The sequence below is a fragment of the Phoenix dactylifera genome, unplaced genomic scaffold (genome assembly GCF_009389715.1).
Source record: "Phoenix dactylifera cultivar Barhee BC4 unplaced genomic scaffold, palm_55x_up_171113_PBpolish2nd_filt_p 000064F, whole genome shotgun sequence".
NCBI lineage: Eukaryota > Viridiplantae > Streptophyta > Magnoliopsida > Arecales > Arecaceae > Phoenix > Phoenix dactylifera.
Genome location: NW_024067673.1, coordinates 317,774 through 343,029, shown reverse-complemented (window position 1 = coordinate 343,029; position 25,256 = coordinate 317,774). Strand labels below are relative to the sequence as shown.

The window sequence follows — 25,256 nt, the reverse complement described above, 5'->3', positions numbered from 1 at the left end:
AAATAATTTTAAAATCAAAATAAAATGCTGGATATCTTATATTATGTAATAGGTGTAGGTACCTTTCGGTTTGAACCTTCACTTAGTGACAATTGATTACATCTGTGGAGCCAAGGTGGTCTTAACCTTGAACCTCGGTCCATGGCTCAGATTAAATCAACAACACACATAATATAGCCCGATCTGGGTTCTAAGCGGGTTGCGCTGTTATGGCCATGCGCAGATATCTATCATGTACTTTTTAGGGAATCGCCCATTTCCCATAATCGCGGCCTCACGACTACACATATAGGTGAGTCCTAATAAGGAAGCTAGCAAGGAAGCTCCTGCCTCTTGGGTCTCGGACTCATTAAGAGTTATACAAACGAACTCATCCTACCGCTTGCTTTTATGAGCACTAGCGCCATAGGGATGAGGAAAACATGAAATAGTGCTCCTCTTAGTCACACTCCGGTTTGTTTCTACCCATTGAACCTTTTAAGGTTGGGTTCCCACCGTGGTGATCTATCTTTATGGGCTAAGCCCCATCCCCCTCGACGACTCTAGAACTACTGTTCTAGACAAGCCTTTAGTAAGCTGATCAGCCAAGTTATTTTCTGATTTAACAAAATTTAAGGCAATAACATTATTTTTCAATTTATATCTTAATGATTTATGACGCACTTTTAAGTGCCTGTTCATTTTTACATTGGCATTTTCTTGGTTGCACTTATCTATTGCAGATTTACAGTCACAATGTAAGGAGACAGGTGGTAAAGGTGACTCATCTACAGGAAGGTCTATTAGTAGATCTCTGAGCCACTCAGCCTCATTGCTAGTAGTGTCTAAAACTATCAGTTCAGACTCCATGGTACTCCTAGATATTAAGGTTTGTTTGGTGGATTTCCAAGACACAGCAGCACCTCCTAGGAGAAAGACGTATCCTGTGGTGGATTTAACATCTAAGGTATCGCTGATCCAGTTGGCATCACTATAGCCTTCTAGAACAGCAGGAAACCCACTAAAGTGCAAACTATAGGACTTGGTACCCTTAAGATACCTAAGAATTCTCTCTAATGCTGTCCAGTGATCTCTATTTGGATTAATAGTATATCTACTAAGTCTATTTACAGCATATGCTATGTCTGGCCTGGTGTAGTTTGTTAGGAATCCTAGTGAGCCTATAATTTGAGCATATAGGCTTTGAAGGACAGGAGTTCCTAAGTTCTTCTTAAGATGAGTAGAGGGATCAAATGGAGTAGAGACAGGCTGACAATCGGAATAATTAAATTTATTAAGTATCTTGTCAACATAATGACTTTGGGATAACTCAATACTTTTTGCACTTCTAATTATTTTGGTATTTAAAATTAAGTCAGCTTGTCCCAAGTCTTTCATATCAAACTTATGACTTAAAAATTGTTTTACTTCATCAATTATCTGAAGATCTGTCCCAAAGATCAGTATATCATCTACATAAAGGCACAAGATCACAAATTTGTGTCCAACTCTCTTATGATATACACATTCGTCTGTGCTATTGATTTCAAATCCAAATGTCATTATGGTTTCATCAAATTTCAAGTGCCATTGCTTGGGTGCTTGTTTAAGACCATAAAGAGATCTAACTAGTCTGCAAACTTTATTTTCTTGGCCTGGGATTTTAAATCCCTCTGGCTGATCCATATAAATTTCTTCATTTAAGTCTCTATTTAGAAAAGCTGTCTTAACATCCATCTGATGAATCACTAATTTATGAATGGAGGCTAATGCTATAAGGACCCTAATTGTAGTAATCCTAGCTACAGGTGCATAAACATCAAAGAAATCTACACCAGGTCTCTGAGTAAAACCCTTGGCAACTAATCTAGCCTTAAATTTATCTACAGAGCCATCAGGCCTAAGTTTCTTCTTAAAGATCCATTTGCATCCTATTGTTTTACAACCAGGAGGAAGATCAGTCAATTCCCAAGTATGGTTTTGGATAATTGATTGCATCTCATTGTCCACAGCTTCTCTCCAAAAAGGTGAATCCAAAGATTTCATTGCGTCCTCAAAGGTAGTTGGAGAGTCTTCTATTAGGAAGGTATAAAAATCATCTCCAAATGTTTTCTCTACCCTGGATCTTTTACTCCTCCTAGGTTCTGCTTCTACTTCTATTTCTCTTGTCCTTATTCTACTAGAGCTACTAGCTATACCGCTATCTACTCTAGTCTTAAGTGAAAAGGTGTCTTCAAAATATGTTGCATCTCTAGCTTCTATGATAGTGTTGTTACTAATATCATTTACTTCTGAACTTATCACCAGAAATCTATTGGCATTACTATTGGCTGCATAACCTATGAATATGGCATCTACTGTTTTAGGCCCTATTTTCTTTCTCTTAAAATCAGGTATTTTTACTTTTGCCAAGCACCCCCACACTTTTAAATAGCTAAGATTAGGTTTTCTATGTTTCCAAACTTCATATGGTGTTAGATCATTATTTTTAGAGGGAATCCTATTAAGTATATAACAGGCTGAAACTAAAGCTTCCCCCCACAAATTCTCTGGTACTCCTGAGCTTATAAGCATGGAGTTAACCATATCCATTAAAGTCATATTCTTCCTTTCTGCTACTCCATTTGATTGGGGAGAATAGGGAGCAGTCACTTCATGAATGATTCCATGATCTTCACAAAATTGAGTTATATCATTGGATGTATATTCACCTCCCCGATCTGATCTCAGAATTTTAATTTTCTTTTCTTGTTGGTTCTCAGCTTCGATCTTAAATATTTTAAATTTGCTGAGCACCTCATCCTTGGTTTTAATTAGATAGATATAACAGAATTTGGATAGATCATCTATGAAGGTCACAAAATATTTGTTACCTCCTCTAGAAGTTCTACCAGAGTCACAAACATCACTATGGATCAACTCTAATAGATCTGAATCCCTATTAACGGATTTAAAAGGCTTCCTAGGGAATTTAGCTTCTACACAAATTTGACATTTCTCATGGTTCTTAAGATCACTTTTTGGTATTAGATTTAGGTTCATAAGTTGCTTAATTGAATTATAATTTACATGACCTAATCTACCATGCCAAATAGAAGGGGGTTCTATATTCATAATCAAATGATTTTCATTTATTAAAGGAGCTATTACATTCAACTTGAACAATCCTTCACTGAGGAATCCTTTTCCAATAAACATTACACCATGAGAAATTACAACCTTATTGAACTCAAAAACAAGACGAAAGCCTTGCTGGACAAGCAAGGAACCACTAATGAGATTTCTCCTAACAACTGGAACATGTTGGACGCCGTGCAGGGACAGGACTTTTCCAGATGTAAGCTTTAAGTCCACACGTCCTACTCCTAACACACGCGCCTCCGAGCTGTTTGCCATGATCACAGCTCCTCCACTTGAGATCTGGTAAGAAGAAAACCAGGAGCGATCCGAACAAATATGAATACCAGCTCCGGTATCAATCCACCAATCAAGTGCTTGTAAAGTCATGTTAACTTCAGGAGTGAAGAAAACAGACCTGAAAACTGTCTCAGAGGAGCCAGCGCCGGAAGTCACCATGTTGACTTGAGCACTGGATGTGTGTGGACCCTTCTTCTTAGATTGAAGAGGTGCAATTTTCTTATAGAAGCACTGGAGAGACAAATGGTTGGTCCGACCACACACATAACAGAAACGAGCACCACCTTCCTCTTTCTTCTTCTTCTGCTCCTGGGATTGAATAGGCTTCCCATTGTAGTGGTGGTTAGGGTTTTTAGGGTTGTAGGGTTTCTTCTTGAAATTCTTACGGAAGGGTCGGTTCTGATTTTTCTTAGAAAGAGCCTCTACATTATATGCATTATTCTTGGATCCATTAGAGGTATTATTTCTGAGCCTATGCTGCTCTTCAATCCTAATGGAGTTTAAGACTTGGGTTAGGGTGAGAACTCCTTGGGTATGGCTCAGGGTCTTGGCAAAATCAGACCAGGAAGTAGATAGTTTATCTATCAGACAGGCTACCTGGAATGATTCATCCAAATTGGTTCCATTAGCCCTAAGCTGGTGGATCAGGGTTTCAAATTCATGAATTTGGTCATTCATAGGCTTTGAGTCCACCATCCTAAACTTATTGAAATCGGAGGCCTTGAACCTCTTTACCCCAGCATCATCAAGACCATATTTGCTATCTAGGGTGTTCCAGAGTTCTTTGGCACTCTTGGCTGTGTAATAGATATCATACAGCCTCTCAGAAAGAGCACCTAGGATTCTATGGGTACAATGATAATCTATCTCATCAGGTGTCCTAGAGGGTGTGCCAGTGGAGGCAGAATGTTCAGTGTTGGAAGAGGTAGTTGGATTGGACCCATTATCAACTTCGGTAGTACTTTCACCTATGGCTGAGATTAATCCTAATGTGGTGAGCTAGAACCGCATTTGGTTCTGCCACCTCCTAAACTTATGGCCATCAAATTTTTCAGGTTTGGCACTAAGGTGGTCACTAGCGTTTGAGGCCATAGGATCAGGGTTACAGAATAGAGACAGAAACCTGATTAAAGGCAAAAAATCTATGTCAAAAGATTGCACTAATATTTATATTGAACTTTGGATGTCTAATTGATATATCCAAAAAACTAATAGCCAGATTAGCTCCAGATCGGTGGTGGCGCACTAGGCTCACTTAAGTACCAGCCTTTCTTAGGCACGTATGCCTTTTTGACAAGCTTTTCTTAGACACTATTAGTTAGTGGATATAATTACTAGAAATCACACAAATTCAATATTTAGAATAACCTAAATGCAAATTTAAACGAATTAACTAATTTTTGAATTTTTCGTTTGACCTTTCCGAATTAGTAACAATTGATTACTAAATTTAATTCTAGCAAACAATTATTGTAATTAAAATCTAATTTATCAATTCAATGAATTATATATATTATAATTGATTTATTTACTTATTAGAATAATTAATTACTAATTTTGTAGCAAATCAATTATTGTAATTAAGATGTCAATTCAATGAATTAAAAGATCTATTTCTTTATTAGACTAATTGATTGAGATCTAATAAGTCAATTCAATAGATTTATTATTATGTATCAACCAATTTTCGAATTTTCCGTTTGAATAGGATCTGGAAATTACTCCTTGAGGAGTCCAAATGGAGGTATAATAAACCTCTTGGAGGTTAACCAAATTATTACCTCTTTAGAATAATTTATTATTAATGATGTGCTAGCAAAAACAATTATTGCAATTAAAATCTAATATGCCACAATTGTAATAAAGAATTTAATTAATTATATATTACTAACAAAAACAAATACTTCTTTGGATTGTTAGCAATATATCATATAAATAAACAATAAATCTATTAATTCAATTAATGAAAAATCTTAAAGGGAATAATATACATGCATATTATTCGGCATCCAAATAATTCTATTTTAATGCAAAATAAATCTATTTTAGCACAAAATAAATCTATGCATTTAATAAATTTATATTATAGAAATTCAAATCCTACAAATCTACTAATATTAAATTAAAAATAAAAGTAGAAGAAAGTAGCCTGATTGAAGGCAGGTCGAAGCGCGTAGACGCTGTCCCAAAGAAGTATTTGCCCCCACGTACGGGTCACCCGGCAATCCTTCTCGGAGATACGACGACCCTACAACTTCTTCTTCGGCACGTCTCGGAAGAAGTCAAAGCGAACCCGATCGGACTTGCAGATCCAGCAAAGAATGAAATGAAAAGAACTAAATAAACTGAATAAAAATGTAAAAATAAAATTTGGAAGTGGCTAAGAGGGAGAAGAATTTTTTCAGAATTTTTCCACTATTTTTCTGAAATTTTTCGTGCTCACAAAGAGATGAAATCAAGGGGTTTAAATAGGGGTTTTTACAGGGGCAATTTGGTCTTTTGCGGATGCGTTTTCAAACGCGTCCGTTTTCAAATGCATAACGCCCGCTGGACGTTACCTTTTTCTCAAATGCGCACGCGGCCCGAGATTTTGGCCGCGTGCGCATTTAAGGTTTTTTTTTTTTCAACAGTTAGGAATTCCATAGTTCCATGGTGGAGGAGCGCCATCTGGTGGTGGGATCCATGGTGGTGGAGCCCCTCATCAGGGTTCTCTAGGCTCGCGTGAGCACTGTCATAAGAGTCCAGAAAGAGAATACACATGAGAAGTAAGGAACAAATATGTGACGGGTCCAAAGAACCTCTTCCTTTTTTTCTTTTCCAGTCCGACCGTCGTCGTCCGGCGGTTGGACCGGTGACCCATAACTCAGCCTCACCAATGGGTTGATCGGGTCAACGGGTTCCAAATATTGATATATATTTCATGGTTGGGACATTTGCAGACTCTCTCTATCAAGAATATTTCAAGTAGCATGGCAGTTACAAACACAAAAGATTGGGTCATGCCTAGGATTACCCTTGTTTTACTTGCATCACCAAGCAATGAGATTCCCGACGGTGTTAGGTTCAATTTATATTGTATCACTTTTATTAAACAAAAAAAAAGGTTGCATTGTATCATCATGTTAGAGCTTTAGAAAGATATAAGTTTTTCAATAAAATAATTCATAAAATAGTTATCTAAATAGGTTTCATAATCAAGAGCATGTTCTGTGCTGCCCTTATTAGTGCCATCTTGCTACTTCTAAAAGCATGATGTGCTATTAACACATAAACATTTTTTTTAAGTACCCAAAAAAAACTGCACTAAATATGTATATTTTATAATTAACAAAATATTTGTGTACAATCTTCCAACGACATTGAATGGCTTTGAACTTGTACCAATTAGAAGTTTATAAACTATGAGGATGAAGAACTGAAATATCCACAACTTTCTAAGATATTATCTTGCTAATTGAGAGGACATTCCAGGAGAGTAGTGTTGCATCCATATATCTACCTCTTAATACATAAGAACAACTGTTATTAGAAAATTTGAGGTGACTAAACTATGCTATTGAATGATGATACGTAATAGAGCAACAAAACAAGCTTGCCATCCTCTCACTCAAAAAGAAATGCAGGGAGCTGAATGGCAAGGTGATGGCAGGGTCTAAGGAGAGGATCCTGGCAAACACCCTGAATATCCAATGAAGGTCCTACTATGGAATTGCCGGAGGGTAGGAAAGCCCTCCTTCGGCCCGGCCTTCCATAGGCTAGTGCAGGTCCATCATCCAAATGTCTGTGTTTTACTCGAGATCCGGCTTTTTGGAAGAAGTTTGCAGCACTCGAGGAGGGGCCTCCCTAGATCATAGGGTTTTTATGCTGTGGAGTCCCGAGAATTGCTAGGGGGGAGGATCATCGGCTCATCGCCGCGTGGAGATTGGGGATTGGTGAGCTAGATATTTTCCATGTGTGTGACCCGGAGGTTGTGATGGTGATCTCGGATGGCATGACTAGGCTGTGGGTTCTTGCTGTTGTTTATGCTAGCACAGATTTCAGGGAGAGGAGAATCCTATAGGAGGAGGTTGCCAAAATCACTCAGCATGATCATCCTCTTTTGGTGACAGGGGATTTTAATTGCATAGATGGTCCGCAGGAGAAAATTGGGGGAAAGGTCTTAGGAGAAAATTGGGGGAAAGGTCTTTTCTTATAAGTGGGAGGTCAAAGAGTTCTAGAGTTTCATCACATGTAACGGCTTGGTGGATTTTGGCTTCGATGGCCCCAGGTTTACCTGGTGCAACAACAGGCAGGGGCAGACCAGGGTTTGGGAGTAGATTGACAGAGTCTTTGCCACGGGTGGTTGGGTGCAAAGCTATCCAGACTATCGGGTGAGCCACCTGCCTTGGATCGCCTCGGACCACTGTCCAATTTTGGTTAGTACCTCTTTCACTACTCCTATTTGTTGCCCATTTAGATTCGAAAAGCTTTGGTTGTCATATCCTCGATCTTGGGAGGTGGTTCATGAGGCTTGGTGGGTACCAGTTAGAGGGAATGCCATGTACAAAGTATCCCATAAGTTGGAGATTATCGGGCGACATTTGAGGCGGTGGAACAGGGAGGAGGTGGGTAATATTTTCAAGAGGGTGGAGGTGGCTGAGGAGGCTATTTCCAGGTTGCAGACCGAGGAGGTGTCGGGGGGAGGATTGACTTTAGGAAAGTTGGAGGAGCTTAGATCCCATCTGTCTACCTATGATTCTCTTCTTCACCAGTAGGAAACATTCTGGAGGCAGAAGTCTCAGGTCCAGTGGATCAGGGAGGAAGATCGGAATACCAAGTTTTTTCATCAATCTACTATTATTAGGAGACAAAGGAACAGAATCAGGCATATCAGAGGTTCAGATGGCCAAATGACTGAGGATCCAGCGGCTATTAGGAGGGTGTTGGAGTTGTTTTTCAGGTCCAGATGGACAGACCAGTTAGACAGGGAGCGGTCGTCATTGTTGCCACAACCTTTTGCCAGAGTCACTAAGGAGGAAAATGATGCTTTGATTAGAGTTGTCACTGCGGAGGAGATTAGGGAGGCTCTATGGTCGTTGGGGGAGGATAGGGCACCGGGTCCGAACGGATTCCCCCCGGTATTCTTTAGGAGGTATTGATCGATCATTGGTCAGAATGTGGTGGAGGCAATACAGCAGTTCTTCAGTTCGGCAATCTTACAAGCAGATTGGAAAAGGATATTTGTTACATTGATTCCAAAGAGGATAGATGCCATAGAGTCGTCCCATTATCAGCCTATTAGCTTGTGCACCACCCTGTATAAAGATACAGCGAAGATTCTTATTGCCAGGCTGCATGTCGTTCTCCCTAGGCTTATCAGTCCGGAGCAGGGTACTTTTGTGGGAGGGCGAAGCATCACAGAGTATATTCTCATTGCCCAGGAGTTTATGTTTGATCTTTAAAGAGCTCCATGTTGGAAGAGCTTGATGAGTATCAAGCTAGATATGGAGAGAGCCTATGACAAGATGAGATGGGACTTTTTGTGCAGTTCATTGTTGAGTTTTGAGTTCCACGAGTAGTGGATTGAGTGGGTCATGGGGTGTGTGAGTTTCCCCTTCTTTGCCATCTTGGTGAATGGTTCACCCATGCAGCTCTTTGTGTCGACAATGGGTCTCCGGCAAGGTTGCCCGTTATCCCCACTGCCCTTTATTCTATTTGCTGATGCACTATCCAAGGCACTATGGCAGGTGGCAGAGCGTCAGGCCCTAGAGGTGTACAGACCGGGGGCAGGATCGTGCCAGATCTCGCACCTATTATTTGTCAATGATTGTCTACTGCTGGTTCGAGCGACACGGCAGGCAACGAGGGTGATCCAAAACATCCTGGATGATTATGGTTCCACTTCTGGTCAGTTGGTGAATAGAGACAAGTCCTCTATTTGTTTTAGTCCAAGGATCCAACTGTAGATCAAGGCTTCCATTAAAGAGATCCTGGGTGTGGGTGAGCAGGAGGGTACTATGAGATATCTTGGGGTTCCCATCACTGGGCGGCGACTTTGGTATAGTAACTGCTCTAAGGTTGAGCTAAGTATTAGATGAAGGCTGGAGGGTTGGCAGATGGATGTTCTCTCCATGATGGGGCATATCATACTGGTGCGGTCGGTTCTGAGTTCGATTTCGGTGTACTTGCTGACGAATGCACATGTGTCGTTATCTCTTTTGAAGTCTCTGGAGCAGCTGTTCAGGGAGTTTATATGGGGCAGGCGAGAAGGCAGGAGAGGCATTCATCTAGTATCTTGGGAGGTTGTCTGTCAGCCGCTCAGGCATGGGGGTTTGGGGGTTTTGTCAATGTTGGCGAGGTGGGAGGTTCTAGCTATGAGGCGCGCTGCCAGATTTTTGCTGGAGCCGGATAGTCTGTGGAGTGTCTTGTTGAGGGCCAAGTATGGTGCCTGTTCGACCGAGGTGGAGGTTTGAGCTGGGCGCCATTGTTCCTTCATCTGGCAGGAGATGTATTTTTCTGCCCACCCAGTGTTTCCGGCAATCAGGTGGATGATTGGTGATGGACAGTCCATTGACATTCTAGAGGATAGGTGGTTGACGGAGCTATCGCTCTATAGGGTGTTGACGATGGTTGATTCTGCGAGACTAGCCGGACTCAGAGTTAGTGATCTGATGGTCCATGGCAAGGGCCGGTGGGATGAGGTTGTGATCAGAGAGGCTTTTGGGACACAGTTAGCGAAGAGGGTACTTGCCACTCCGATACCCTAGGGTGGACCGGATAGACAGGTGTGGGCGGCGATTAGGTCGGCTAGGGTGAGGTTCGCTGACATATAGGCAGTGATGGGGGCCAAGCTGGCCAGGCAATGTGATGGTGGTTGGATCTGGAGTATGCGGATTCACCCTCGATTGGCACTGTTCATCTAGAAGGTGGTCTAGGATTACCTGCCGACCAGAAGCATGTTGGTCAGGAGGGGTGTTAGGATTTCTCCGTTGTGTGTGGATTGTCCGGACTTGGTGGAAACTGTCGGCCATATTTTATTTGAGTGCCCGCGAGCAGCCCAGGTTTGGAGGAAGGCATCGTTTCCCTTGCCGGAGATCGATTTTGCAGTGGGGGTCTTTCTACAGTAGGTGAGGTTTGCTATACGATCGTCGAGCACTGTAGGGTGGGATATTGCAGTGGTATACTTGGCTTATCATATCTGGCTGGACAGAAATGCCTGAGTTTTTGAGAATAGGAGGGCCCCAATGAGGTCTGTTATAGAGCGGGCTCTCCATCAAACAGTCGAGGTCATTGTGTCTATTGAGGGTGATTCATCTGCGATGGCTAGGGGCATTTGGGACTCCCGTTTCGCTATCACAACGCCTAAGTTTGTTCTTGTTTTTTGGGAGCCCCCACCCTCTAGCCATCTAAAGATGAATTTTGATTGGAGCTTGCCCGCCGGTAATGGTTGGGCGGGAGCGGCTTTTGTTATCAAAGACCATGGTGCTAGGTTGATTGTGGCGGGGGGTATCGTTCCTTCAAGGCCTGGACTTTTGGGACGGAGCTTAGGGCAGCATGAGTGGGGCTTTCCTATGCGAGATATGTTCTGCAGGCTGGTTGCATCATTCTGGCGGCGGACTCAGCCTCGTTGATCGCGCGTCTTCGGGAGGAGGGGCGGGAGGAAGTGGAGCACCCACTTCTGGGCGATATGCGATGGATATTATGAGAGTGTCAGGTTATCCAGGTCAGACATGTCCTTCAAGAGATGAACCAAACTGCTAACTGAGTCGTCTCATTTGCTGCTCACCATTCAAAAGAGTTTTTCTGGACTCAGCAGTCCTCATTTTTTTTTTTGCTTTGTATAGTCTTTTTGCTTCTGATGTAGCTGGTTGTGCTTATGTTAAAGCAGTATGAGTAGCCGATGCACCAACATGTCACATTGGCTATTTTCCATGTTTTTCACACTGTCAAGCTAGCTCCTTTTTTTTTTGTTGTTGTTGTTTGGCAAGGATAAGGATTACATATGAATTGGCTGCCAAAATCAAGGCCCAATAATAAAATTTATAGGTTGAATAGAGATTAAACGTGAACGCAGAGTCTAAGTTACTGCTTACATTGCATCCTGGCCAACATAAAAAATCCAAAAGCCGACCAAGTAAAGATCACAAGGTAGTTTACATCACATATTGACCAATAGTGAATGTCCAAAAGTCAACTAAGTAAAGACCAGGTGGTAGTACCTGAGATAAGCCGAATGATTACAACTAAGGAGTGTCCACATCAGTAGAAAACAAACAAGGCGAGGTGATCCAAGAGCGGGCTGAATATGCAAATAACGGCTCTTGGAGTAGGTTGAGTTGCAAGGAGTTTAAACATAGGCCAAATATGTAAGGTATTTGATCGATCACCGAACAACTTACCTAGCGAAGATCAGCTGCTAAGATAGAGGCTGACCATATCTTCTACTAATTTTGCTGAAGCTGTAGATAAATTGTTAGCCTAGTACAAAACATATTGCAATAGAAATAGTTACCAAAAAGCCAGAGTGATAAGTGGACATAGTGACCTAAAAATTAAAACTGAAAGCATTAATCATTAGGAGTGGTTGGAGCGGCATTAATAAAACAAGATATATTTCAACTCTGATTGTTTGCATGAATATTCTCCTAAATATCAAATTTTATATGAATATTCTTTCAAAATTAATATTTACATGTATATCCTCGTAAAACACTTCTTTTGCTATTCTACCTTTTTTATCATTATTTTTTTATGTACCCACACCATCTAACCCTATTAAAAAATTAACGATTTTAAATTAAAATGATTAAAATATTTTTAATGGATAGATGTACAAGAAAAACATTTATAACAGATGGAGGACAAAAGGTAATTTTAAAATTTTATTTTATTTTTAATTAAAATAAATATGGTTTTTATTAATAGTGTTAGAAAAACAGTTATATTATGGCATTTATGTAAAAACAGTATTTTATAAAGGTATAAATATAAATATAAATTTTATTAGGGTATTAATGCAAAAAAATCTATTTCAACACAAATAAAAAAAAATAATTGTCCAACATTTAAAGAGATGATGTTGTAAATCAAATTCGGTGGACGAAGAACTCTTTTCCGAACAATTAGAATATTTATTATACTTATATCTCTTTTTATTTTTAATAAATTTTATCTTTTTACTTCTCGTAGCCTACTCTCTTGGTTGCCAATTTACCATCCTCCAAATGGGAAGCATCCTATTATTGAGCCGGTGGCATGCCCGCGTCACTATTTTGGGTGGCCCCTCTCACAAAAAGAGAGACCAACCGGTCACGCTTTTCCAAAATTCACATCACTACCCGCCAGCGGGAATTTAGAAAAACTTTCGATGAATTCCTGCCCACAAGTTTCGATCTTTTCTTCCTCCCCTCCCCGCCTCTTCACCTCACGTTGTTCCCCATGGCCTCTTCTCGACCACCACCCGTTGGAGCAGCTACAAGGGATTATCGTCCCTACATCCCCATAATTGGTGAAGGTTTTTTGTTTTAATTATGATTATTATTGAATAATTGATGAAGTTATAAGCTGAATTATAGTTTGCAATCTCAAAGGAATATTATACAAGAAAATAATAGGATCGCGTGCCTCTTCCTTGCCTAGAAGATTATTGCATTGGTTGTGTCTCATCCAAATATTGCAGCCTAGGTTCACATTGCCATTGATATGTCATTATATTTATTGCTCAATGCCTTGCTAAATGTTCTCGGTTTCAGTCACTACTTTGTTGCTTCTATGTTGGATGCGCATGATCATTGTTGCAACCCTTTCATTCTAGAGATCATGTCCTTGAGTTATCTTCTACTTTTTAAGTGTTTTGTTGCCCTGCTTGTTATGCTTTTTAAGGATTTTATATGCCTTATGGTCATTAGCTAATCTTCCTTGCCTTTGGTCCGCTACTTAAAAATTGCTTCAGCTGTCTGTGCACATGATGCCTATATTTCAAGGAAATGCTTCTTAGAATCTTGTTCATATCTGAAAGTTTCCCCCTTTTTAAGCTAAAAAAGATAGGAAAAAGACACACACACACACACTCTCTCTCTCTCTGAATGTGATTTGATACTAGAAGTCTCTACGTACGTATGCATGCATGCATGTATGTATCAATGGATTCAGAAATTGAAGTGGAAAACTATGAAGCCCATCTGCTACCAAAAACTGATAGGACAACACACTTATGTATGATGAATCAAAAAGTCATGGTCACCTTGGAATTTGGTTTAATGGACAGCCATGGCACGTTCGTTGCCATAATCAGACCTGAAAATTTTGTTTTGTATACCCCTCTATTGTGGTCAAAAGCAAACATAGTTGGTATATTATGGACTTTTCCTTTGTTGAAGGAAACACAGAAATAGGCACCAATTACGTATCAACGGAATCTCGGTTTTTGGTATCCAGCTATCAGGTGTCTGACCTGGGAACGTCGAGCCAATAGAAGGATAAAAATATCATTTCTCTGATGTTACATTTGGACTCTACGTTTCTGCTACGGAGATCTCCACGCTCATGTAGCAGATACTCATCTTTAGCTGATTGGAATACGATGGAATTCACCAAAAAATATTGCAAAATTATTTACCAGATCTGTCTATCTACATAGAACAATTTGAGTGTTGGATTTAGCATGCCAAGGTTTCTGGCTTGGATGTCCTACCTGCCATGGCCCATGGAAATATAAGTCTTCCTTCTTGAAAGTACTCATCAAATTGACCACTGTGACAGAAAGGAAAGGTCTTGTATCATCACTTAGCAATTATCTGAAGACAAAAGGTCTTGTATCATCACTAAAGACAACAGTTTCTGCTACCTAGCATGTGATTTGGTACGAGAATATTTGGCTTTTGCCCAGAGGATTTTGGTTCTTGTACACAGATAGATCGATGAACTGACACATCATCCATGGCCAGGTCAGTAAAAGATTTAAATTTCTTTTTTGTTTTTTTGGTGAAAAAGGGAGGGAGGACCCGCCCTATATTTTATCAAGTACGAAAGAGAAAAAGAGCACAAAAAGGATCATGCAATTTTATTCGGTATTGTCCACTTCTGATGATATCTAACAAGTTGGATGGGTCATGCCTTTTGTATTTACTGGTTTAGATAGGTTGCTATCTTTCATTGTATTTGGATTAAATTAAACAAGTAAAAAAAATACTTGAGCTTCATTGCGAACCTCAAGGGAAAGTTACAACTGTATTACATTAGTTGTGCCAGTAATTTATCAAGGTATAAAGGGAATAGATGATATTTACTTCCTATGCTACACTTAATTTAGGTGAAGATCTAAAGTGAATATTTTTGTACAAGTGGCTTTGAAGGCGAAGCCGGGACATCATCTAACCTCTCTGCCTGCTGCAGGATCCGATGCTAGAGTTTTAATGAATTTATGCACTTGGAAGCAGGTGAGATGAGGTGATATTCTAAGACAACTGCTCATACAAATTTTTAAAGGAAATGGGATTTTAATTCGTTTGTAAAAAGAAAATTAGCTTTTTGGATGTCCAAGCTCAAGTTTTTGGGATGGTGAACCGAGCCCGAGCTTCGGACTTCCTCCTAATCATTAGATCATGCGAAAGTAAGTTGGCAAACATGAATTCACATAGATTGGTCGACTGTGAACCTGTGCCCAAATTTTTGCTGCTCGAAATTTAGTTGTTTGTCTCGCCTTGGTTGACCTAACTCATCCAGTGGGGCAATCATGGCTAGATTTGGCATCCCTCCAGCTCAATCGATCCTATGTTTGAAGCTTAGGATGAATTTTTCTCATTTTGTTTCAGACTGATCCAAAAGGTTGCCATCCACTTGGAATGGGTTGCTAAGATACTAATATGAAATGAAGGTCGCGTGCCCGAACCACGCTCACCGCAAATTTTTAAAATAAAAAATTTTGATCCATGCTCATTACAATTTTCCTTCTTGCTTTTTAACTTCTATAAAAATGTTTTAAATTTTTCAAAAAATGACATCACAAAGTTGCTCTTTTCCTCTCAATTTAGATTAAATGTTTTATATTTTTTAAATGATAGAATAAAAATTAATAGTTAAACGATTTTATGCTATTACTGGCAAATATGGAATTTTTATTTCTTTAAAATTGACATAACAAAAAGTTATATGTTCATAAAGTAATAATTTTTTTTGGATATTCGAGGGGGCCAACCACCACCTTTCTACCTCTACTCCAGTCCACCCATATTCCGAATAACTGAGTTCTAAAATTCAGTGTGGAATAAAAATTGTTGAAGTAAATGATCTCATGCTATTATTAGCCAATATCAAAATTTTCCCATTAGTGCTGGGAAGTGGCGGAGGCGCTGGAAACTTAGATTGTGGGGTAAGAATATCCACATGGCAGTATTTTATTGGCCTGACATACTATCAAGCTCGTATTACCGGATGTAGACTATAATTTCCCCGACTCAAAAGGAATTGTACGTAACAGCGGATGCTAATTCAGTAAAATTCGTGGAAATTTTAGCCAAAAGAAAACAAAATAAACAATAATAACATGAAACGGCTACAGATAATACATAACTTACAGCGCAATTCCAACCTACCGCGCTCACTTCCTCGCCCGCTTCCTGGTAGACGCCGACGGCGGCTTAGCAGGCGCCGCCTCCGCCTCCTCCCTCGCCCTCTTCGCCGGCGTTGGGGTAGGCGGAGCCACCGCCCTCTTCGGCGGCCTCCCCACGCTCCTCTTTCCCGGAGCGCTCGTCTCTGGTGCTTTCTTCGCGTAGGTGGCGCCGCCTTCCTGGCGGGAGCCATGGCCCTTCCGGTCTCCTTTCCCCCCCCTCCTCTGCTCCGCTCCTCTTACGCTGCCCTCGGAGGACGATCCTTTCAGCATCTCCAGCAACGTCCCGTTGGATGAGGGCGAGCTCCGCTTCATCCGGTTCAAGAAGCTCGCGGGACTCCGCTTCTTCTCCATGGACGCCGCGGCCGCCCCGCCGCCGCTCTTCTTCTCCACCTTAACCGCCGTTTCCGCCGCCGCCGTGCTCTCCGCAGGCTTGGATTTGGGGCTGGGAGCGGGAGCGGGGTTCGGGCTCTTTCCCACCGCCGCACCTCCTTCTCCTCCTGCTCTAGTTCCGCTGCGGCTCTTGTTGGTCCTCAAGCCTCTTGTCGCGGATCTTTCTTTGGCATTACTCTTCTTGGCGCTGAGGTTTTGCTCTTCCGTCTCCCGCTCCTTCCGATCCGAATCATGCTTCTCGTCCCTCTCCTCCTTCTTGGCCTTGTTGGAGATGCAGCTACGCTTCCGACACGCGACTATGGGAGTTGAGGAAGAGGGTTTCTCAGGTAACGAGCCGGCCAAGTCCGGATCCTTCTTGAGCTTAGTTACGACTTGCTTCGGCTGAGGGGGAGGCGGCAGAGGCGGCGGCGCAGATTCCACCGCCGGGGATGGCGTTCGCGCCAGCTTCCGGATGGTTGCAGCCATCTCCTTGGCGACGAGTTGCCGGAGATGAACCGCCGCGGTGGACTCGGAAGAATCTTTGGGGTAGAAGACAATGGCGTTGTTGAAAAGGAGCAGTAGATCGCGAAAGAACTCCACGCCCGTACACGCCCTCCCGACTCCGCGCTCCAGCTTCGCTCGCACCATCGCTAGGTCCACGTGTTGCCGTATCACACTCCGGTACTCACCACTTTCCTAAAAATTACTCAGAAAAAATATTACTATACAATAATCCAGTAGTTAAATGGAGCAAGATGGTGAATTTTTAAACGTAACACACAGCTCTCTATCCCGTTACGTTTCCTAGATGCGGGGCGTCTTAGATGTATGGCTTAGATATCGTCACCCGGAAACTGGGACCTACTGGCGATCACGCACAACAACCAGGATGTGGACATAAATGAGAGCTCCCTAAATAAGAACGGCCGTCCCGATCAGAGGCACATAGCCTTTCGATTCGATCACAACCACCCGTCCTTTAAAGTTGGCCACATGAAAAAGTACGTCCATGATTGCAAGTAGAGTTGGCCATAGCAAAAATCCCAGCTCGATTTACTACAGGGGCTCCAGATATCACGTCCCAGCATTATCGACCAGACAACGGGAAAAGTTCTTTGCTCAACAACGGGGTTTGCGCGACTTCGTGGTAGCACCTAATTGGCGTTGCCAACAACGCCGCCACTAAATCGATTTCTTCCACGTAGACAGGTTTATCTTTTTTTTTTTTTTTTTTTTGGTGAAAACGTCAATTCATAACATGTTTATCTTTCAAGTATGGCCCTCCAAGCACGAGAAGCTGGGAGACCGACTATCAGGTGGAGAATCGCTTTTACACGCATCTTGGCGATCATCATCGTTTCCGCTAATCTAACATTTCGTCGTGTACAACATCTGGTAGAGGTCAATATGACACTAGAAGTATCTTAATAAACAACGTGTCAATCTGACGGTTACAGTTCATATAACAATAGGAATCAGGAAGGAATAAAGACACTCTTGTGTCAGTGGCCGGATTCAAACTCCAAGACAAGACCGAGTCACGATATGATAGGTTCGAATCAAATATTCTAATATCGCACGTTAAATCCAACGAGTTTCTGATTTATCCTTTTTCCATGTGGTGGAAACTGGAAACCAAAACTTAAACATCCCCCTAAAGGCTAATTACCCGCGCACGGAGTACAGTCAATTTTATTTTCTTTACGGAGACGACATAGGAATTTCTATTAATCGGAAAAAAGCACGCGATAAATTAAAAATACCTGGCTCTCGAGCCGGTGCTCGAAAACAGAACCGTACTTGTGCGACCGGATGATCTCGAGGAAGGACGCCAACGGCTGTGATTCAGCGACTATCCGCTTGGCGATGACGGAGTCCTCGTCCGCCTCCTGCTCGTCGCCGCCGCTACTACTGCCGGACGCCGCCTTCCCCCGCCGCCCCTTCCGACGCCTCGACCGGCTGGCGGAGCTCTGGACGTCGCTGCTCTCCTTTTCCCTCTCCGTCTCCGCCTCGCCACCCTTCGACTCGGCCACCGACTCGCCAGACTCGCCCGTCTGCGGCCGCGGAAGGCCGGCCTCGGCCGCCGCCGCGCCCTTCGCTATCGTATCCGAGCTGCCGTTGTATGACCCTTCCCCGGCAGCTTTCTCGCCCCTACCGGCGGTCGGATCGGCTTCCCCTCCGCTGGATCCAGGATTCTCCTCCGGCTTCCCGTCCTCCCCGCCGGGTTTTCCCTCATCCTTCGGATTTTTCGAATTCGACTCATTGGAAGACCCGCCGGAATCTCCGCCGGAGATGCGATCTCCGGAGAACGATCCCGGCGTCGATCCCGGCGATCCACCCACTTTCTTACCGTCATCCTTCGGATCCTCCTCTCGCTCGCCGGATTCCGTCTCACGCAAGCTCCGTTCTCGCTCTTCTTTAAGCTTTTTAAGCTTTAATTCCAAAGACCTAAAAACACAGAAAAAAACCAATCATATCTAATATCTCAGACCTCGTAAATCCAAAACCGTCGGATTCCCATCCAACGCCACAAAAAAGATTAGCCTAAAAAGCTGTCAAAAAAAGAAAGAAGGCGAGGGATGGATTCCTTTACACGATCGAGAGATCGTATCGTTCGACCTCCTGCCGCAGCTCGGCCACACGGAGCTTCCGGAGCTCCTCGAGCCAGGGGACTTCCGCCGCCGCCGCGTCATCGCCGGCGGCGTCGGCGCCACCGTCGATCCCGGCGGCGACGGCGAAGCGGCGTTGGAGGTCGCGGTAGCGCTGGCGGCAGTTTTGCGGGGTGAGGAGGTGGGAGAAGGGGCTCCGGGCCTGGACCTCCATGGCGACGGAGTCCCAGCTCCGGGTGCCATGGCGGTTAACGGCACAGGCAAGCAGGAGCTCCTCCCACGTCCCCCAGATCTCGCGCTCCGGATCGCCCGATCTCGCCATCGACGATGCTCATCTTGCCGCCTCCATCGTCCTCTCGTCGCCTCCGCTGCGAGACCTAGGGTTTCCCCCTTCTTCTTCCCCATTTCTTGGCTTTGGTTTCATTTTATTTTTTTCCCCCTTTTTCTTTACGGTTTATTTTTTCTTCCCTTTCTTTTCAACTCCTCTCTCTTGCTTGGGCGTTATGTAAGGGTGTGAAAAGCACGCCAGTTCTTAGAGGTAGCGATTTTTTATTTCATATGACGAAATTACCCCTATCTGTAAGAATTACGCGATTGGTCAGAGTCTAATGTGCTCCAGCCACCCAGGGAGCGCTTTGGGGACGGGATGGTGGAAATGCGGTGCTGCTTTTATGGATTGTTTTGGATGAATATTTTTTTAAAAATTTAAATTTATATAAATATTTTTTTAAAATTTTATATTTATTTTTTATTTTTATAAAATATTATTTTTTATAAATGTCTCAAGATTTTTCTAACATCATTAATAAAAAAATAAATTTATTTTAATTAAAAATAAAATAAAATTTAGAAATTACCTTTTTTGTCTTTTATTGTGACTACCTTATAATTTTTTTTTGCACATCTACCTATTAAAAGTATTTTACTCACTTTACTTTAAAAACGTTAATTTTTTAACAGCATTAGATGGCATAGATACATATAAAAAATATGGATAAAAATGGTAGAGTAGCAAAACAAGTGTTTTATGAAGATATATATACAAATATCAATTTTGAAAGGGTATTCATGCAAAATTTGATATTTAGGAAGGTTCATACAAATTCTTTTTTTTTATCTACCACCTTGTTTTGGGTTTTCGATAAAAGTAATAGAGATGGTTTGGAGAAGTAAGACACAGCGCAGGGAAATTTGTTTGGGTAGGTCCGTTTGGAGATATAGAACAGAGAACACCTAAGGTTCTGTAAAATGGAATAATTACAGAAAATAATAATATTAATATATAATAATAATTATTATAATATTTTATATTTTTATTATTGTATTATACTATAAAAAATATAATATTATATTATATTATAATACATTGATATATTATATTATATAATATCAAATTATGTTATATTATAAAATCGATTAAGTTAGTGTAATAAATTGTCACATTAAGTTGTGTAATAAGTTGGATGCCATTAAGGAAAACATGGTTCACAGGTGATATTGTTATTAACTTGCATATTTGTGAGTATCTTTCATCACCAAAGATGCCAATGTTTCTAGTAGCACATACCGCGATATTTCTTAGCTCAAAACACTTGTCACTAGCGCAATTATGACCATGCATACAAAAACTGAAAAAAATTACAAATTTCTATGACAAAGCCATAACATGTTCTCTCTTGCTTATGAAAGATCGAACCAGTTAATCTTAAACAGCCACGCAGGCACTATATCAATTTGCCATATGGTAGTTGGTGAAATACACATGCACTTCATAGGTCTTAGGTAAAAGCAACCCGTAGTAAACTTGAACCTGCTACTGTGCTATTAAACAAATATCAGCTACACAAGGCATTATCATACCACTGGCCTGTGAGCAAGATAATGAATTTTTTTTCAGTAGAAGGGCCTTAGTGTGTTTGCCATGTGAAAGCTGATAAAATATACAAGCACTTCACATTCGTAGGTGAAAGCGAGCCGTGGCAAGTCAAATGTGCTAGTAAGCAAATATCACCTAAATGGGAATAATCACCTCATTGACACTACTACGCATTGGGCAGGAAAGTGAAAACCTTCAGTAAAGGAGTAGTTCAATGGATCTGCAACAGAAGAACCAGCATGGATTTGTTCCAATCTCTGTTGAATGATATTTGGGCTGTGATTGATAATCTTGGGTACATACTTTTGCAGAATTTATCCTACAATAATGGATTATTTCCCTTTAGACACATCTATTAATTATATACTATCCAATCTACTGCCGCTGGAAATCAATTTGATCGAGCTATCGAGCTAGCTGGCTAGCACGGTAATCAATTGTCCAGATCGTAGAAGTAGATAGAAGGTCGTGATGTGCTTTCGAGGTGGCTAGACTGTGGTTAATGTACTTAGGTGGCGACGGCTCCAATACCTGTCATTTTTGAAATGATGTTGGGAAGAGGAGACCGTGCTCAGACTTTCGCTCTATCCAACCTAAAATAGCAAAAATGAAGAAGTCATCTTGCTAGAGAGTGTTTGACGGAACGGGGGACCCTCTAATGTCTAAGTCTGATAGATTCTTAAGGAATAGTGGAGATGTTGTGAGAGTGATAGAGCGACAGCACAAAGGTGTATGAGGGCCCGAGAGCACTTAGTTGTAGGGTTCCTCGAGATTGGTTTGTATATTGAAGGGTCGGTGCCCGTTACCAAAAGATTCAGGCATGCAGATCAGCTGTCTTCCGTAAACCATTGCAAGTCCCGAATGTGATGCATAGGCATCTTACTTTCGTATCATGCTCTGCACATCTCATCCGTACAGTTAAGAAAACCGCTCAGGATCGTAGCTAAGGTGTCGCTAGCTAAGGAGAGATTTTGCAATTCGAAGAACTTTCCATGCACCTCTAGATTGACCATATGGCGTGTTTAAATTGGTTAATTAGAAGCTCAGTGGCAAGCTCTGATTTGTCGATCTATCATATCAGTCGTAATTGATTCCAAGAGGTATGCATGGTTTCTCTGCATTGCATACCAACCTATGCAAGAAATGCATTGACAAACAGTGCTTTTTGGCCCAAGACCGGTAAAGAAAAGGAACAAAAACAAAGGTAAAAAAGGAGCTACCACGTTTTGGGCATCCACGGGGCCGTGTGACGCACCGTAGGAATTGATACATAGAGTGCAAGAAGGGCGGCAGTTGTTTCTTTTTTTTTTTATTTGGTAATATGAGGCATACTCGTCGATCAAAATTTGATCGAATAAAATGACTATTGATACACATCAAAACCGGCCAGAGCCAACATAGCAGATCGATCAATCAAAGTTTACCACGAAACCTCCAATCAACTAGTCAAACCCCACTATATGGTCGACCCAAAAGCATGTAGAGAATTTTTTAAAATTCAAAATCTCTCTCGACAACTCCGATACGATCGCAAGTAGTTTTTTTAACCGCACGACAAGAAGTGCAGAGCGTGATGCACGAGCAAAACGCATGCGTGTGATCTTCGAGATATGCAATAGGTTACTAAAGGTAGCCAATCCACACGCCTAAATGGCTAAATCTCTCAGCAATGAGCACCAATACTTGTCTATACAAACCAATCTCGAGGATTCTTTAGGTAAATGCTCTCAGGCCTTTATATATCGTCGCTTTGCCGCTCTCACAATACCTACATTATTTCTAAAAGTATATCTGACTTAGGCATCGAAGGATTCTTCAGTGGATACTCTTCAATAACAGGACTTCTTCGCCTTTGCTGTTTCATGTTAAATACGACGTCGGGGCGAAGGTTTGAACATAATTTTCTCTTCCCAGCATCATCTTGAAAATAATCAATGCTGGAACCGTCCTTATCCTAACACATCAACTACCATCTCACCATTTTGGTGGCACATTGCCATCTAGCAACTAAGCCAGCTTGACGTCTTAGTGAAATCGATTCCTAACAGCAACAACTACCATTACAAAAACATAAATTTTATACAGAAGAAAGTTACTGGCAAAAGATTCTAGGGCATAATATTATGACTCATAAAAACACCAAAATTATATAAGTCACACATGGCATGAAACAAACTATGACAATGCAAGCACCCATCTTAGTCCAAACTTCCTACTGCTTTCAGATTTTTCCGGCGCCCATCAAAGCCTTCTTCAGCTCCTCGTTCACCTCCTCCGCCGCTGTTTTCCCGGAGTTGTCCGGCAACTTCCCGTCGCTCCGGCGGTCCCTATTCCCTATCGCCGCCTTATTCCCACCCTTGCCAACGCCAGCCCCGCTGGAGACCTGACCTCTGGCCACCGGCGCCACATTCCAGCCGCTGACATCTGCCCGGAGCTCCTCCACGGCCTTCCTCAGCAGCCCATTCTCGGCCTGCAACGCCTCCAGCTGCCGCTTTATTAACAAGCATGTCTCCGCCACGTCCGCGACAGCGCCGCCGCCGGTGGCCACGACAGCCTTCTTCTCCTTCGCCTTCCCCTCGTCCGTCGCCACGTGTTCGATCGAGATCTTGCTCATCACGAGCAGCGGGAACTTGCTCAGCGAGATCCCGGCCGCCGGCACCCTCCCGCCGGCGTCCTCCACGAACGCGGTACGGAGCTCCGGCGGCACCCTCAGCCCCCACCGGAACCTCACCGCGGTGCGGGTCCGGAGGGGGAGGACGCTTCTTGCAGTGACCTCCACGCCGGAGAGGAGGCCTTGAATACCGCCGCCGCCGGCTGTAAAATCCGTCGGGAATCCGTTCACGTTCTTACCGATGTGGATCCTGTTCTCCGGCCGGAACTCGTTGACGGGCGTCTCGACCCCCTTGACCGATGCCTCCCCGTCCGACTCAGCATCAGCGGCAATCCTCTTCCCGACGGCCGGCGCCGGCACGGATCCGGTGGCCTTCTTGATGCTGAAGTCGCCGAGGCGGGGCTTAAAAAGGATGGAGAAGCTGGGGCCAGTGCCGCGGCCGAGGAGGCTGAACTCGGCTGCCATCGCCATGGGGGCGCCGAAGGGGGAGCCGAAGGCCCCGTTCCCGGTCTTGACGACGAGGCTGAAGGGGTTCCAGGAGTCATTGGGGCGGTAGGAGACGCGGAAGCAGGGACCGGAGTCGAAGGCGGTGGCGAGGTCGAGGCGGAGCTCCCGGGACTCGCCGGCGGAGACGCCGGAGAGGAAGGGAAGGCCGAGGATACTTATGGGAATCTTGGCCCTCACGAGGGGCTTCTGGTCCTCCCGGAACTTGATGAAGGCCTTCATGGCGTCCTCCTCGGCCTAGGGTTTCAGAGCTCAACTTCGGAAATCTCGATAGAACGGCCTGATCGAAGAGGGGGAATTCGAATTCTAGGCTCCCATTAATGGATGGATCGGGGGAGGGTTAATTAGGTTTAGGGTTTCAAAAATCGGAGGTGGGAGGGGGAAAGAGAAGGCGATAATTTTTCAGCCGAGATTACGGCGTGTGTTCCGGATTCGGAGAGAAGGGCTGGCGAGGGCTCCCTCGAGGTGGGGTAGTTCTATATACACCCCCCCTATTGCTCAGGACACCCCCCAAAAACCAAAAAAAAAATACCCAAACTAACCTTTAGTGTAATTACCATATTGCCCTTGAAATTTTCTCATACACCCTCCTTCCTCCTCCTCCGTTTCGTTTTGAAAAGAAAAAAAAAAAAACCCCTCAAACCCCCCTTAAACCCCTCCTCCCCCGTTCCCCCTTCTCCCTCTCGTCGCCGGCATTCTCCCGATCTCCGACCACCTCGCCGGCTTCTCCCGGAACCACCTCGCCGGCTTCTTCCGAAATTTTTTTTTTTCACGGTTCGTGCTCCGTTCGGCACTGGATCGCCGAACAAAAGGCTTCTGTTCGGCTGAACAGTGCCGAACAGAAGCCTTCTGTTCGGCAACCCTCAACCGAACAGATCTGTTCGGCTGCACAGTGCCGAACAGAAGGTTTCTGTCCGGCACTGTTCAGCCGAACAGAAGCCTTTTGTTCGGCGATCCAGTGCCGAACGGAGCACGAACCGTGAAAAAAAAAAATTTCGGAAGAAGCCGGCGAGGTGGTTCCGGGAGAAGCCGGCGAGGTGGTCGGAGATCGGGAGAATGCCGGCGAAGAGAGGGAGAAGGGGGAACGGGGGGGTTTTGGGCGTTGGCGAGGTGTTTTGGAGGGGAAGAGCGGGGTGGGGGGGGGGTTTGGGGGGTGTAGAGAGCAATTTAGGTGAGGGGGTGGGGAGGGTGGGGGGTAATTTAGGAATTTTTAATTTTTTAGGGGTGTCCTTAGCAAATGGGGGGGTGTAGAGAGTATTTAATTTTTTTTTAATTTTTGGGGGGTGTCCTGAGCAATAGGGG

At 43.2% G+C, this 25,256-nt stretch overlaps 2 protein-coding genes across 2 annotated transcripts; both read right to left on the bottom strand.

Moving 5' to 3' along the window:
- Nucleotides 1–15,840: 15,840 nt before the first annotated feature.
- On the bottom strand, nucleotides 15,841–19,467 carry LOC103723225. The gene is given in 4 exon segments (XM_008814074.4): nucleotides 15,841–16,037; nucleotides 16,040–17,050; nucleotides 18,118–18,802; nucleotides 18,948–19,467. Coding segments are annotated over 4 exon segments (2,058 nt in total). The 5' UTR covers nucleotides 19,286–19,467; the 3' UTR covers nucleotides 15,841–16,013.
- A 3,414-nt stretch (nucleotides 19,468–22,881) lies between these two features.
- On the bottom strand, nucleotides 22,882–24,418 carry LOC103723226. Its single transcript, XM_008814076.4, has one exon. It carries the CDS (start codon nucleotides 24,174–24,176, stop codon nucleotides 23,061–23,063), a length of 1,116 nt encoding a protein of 371 aa, XP_008812298.1. The 5' UTR covers nucleotides 24,177–24,418; the 3' UTR covers nucleotides 22,882–23,060.
- Nucleotides 24,419–25,256: the final 838 nt, after the last annotated feature.

Coding starts and splice junctions, on each gene's coding strand:
- LOC103723226 (XM_008814076.4), bottom strand. CDS start 24,176: ATGAAGGCCTTCATCAAGTTCCGGGAGGACCAGAAGCCCCTCGTGAGG.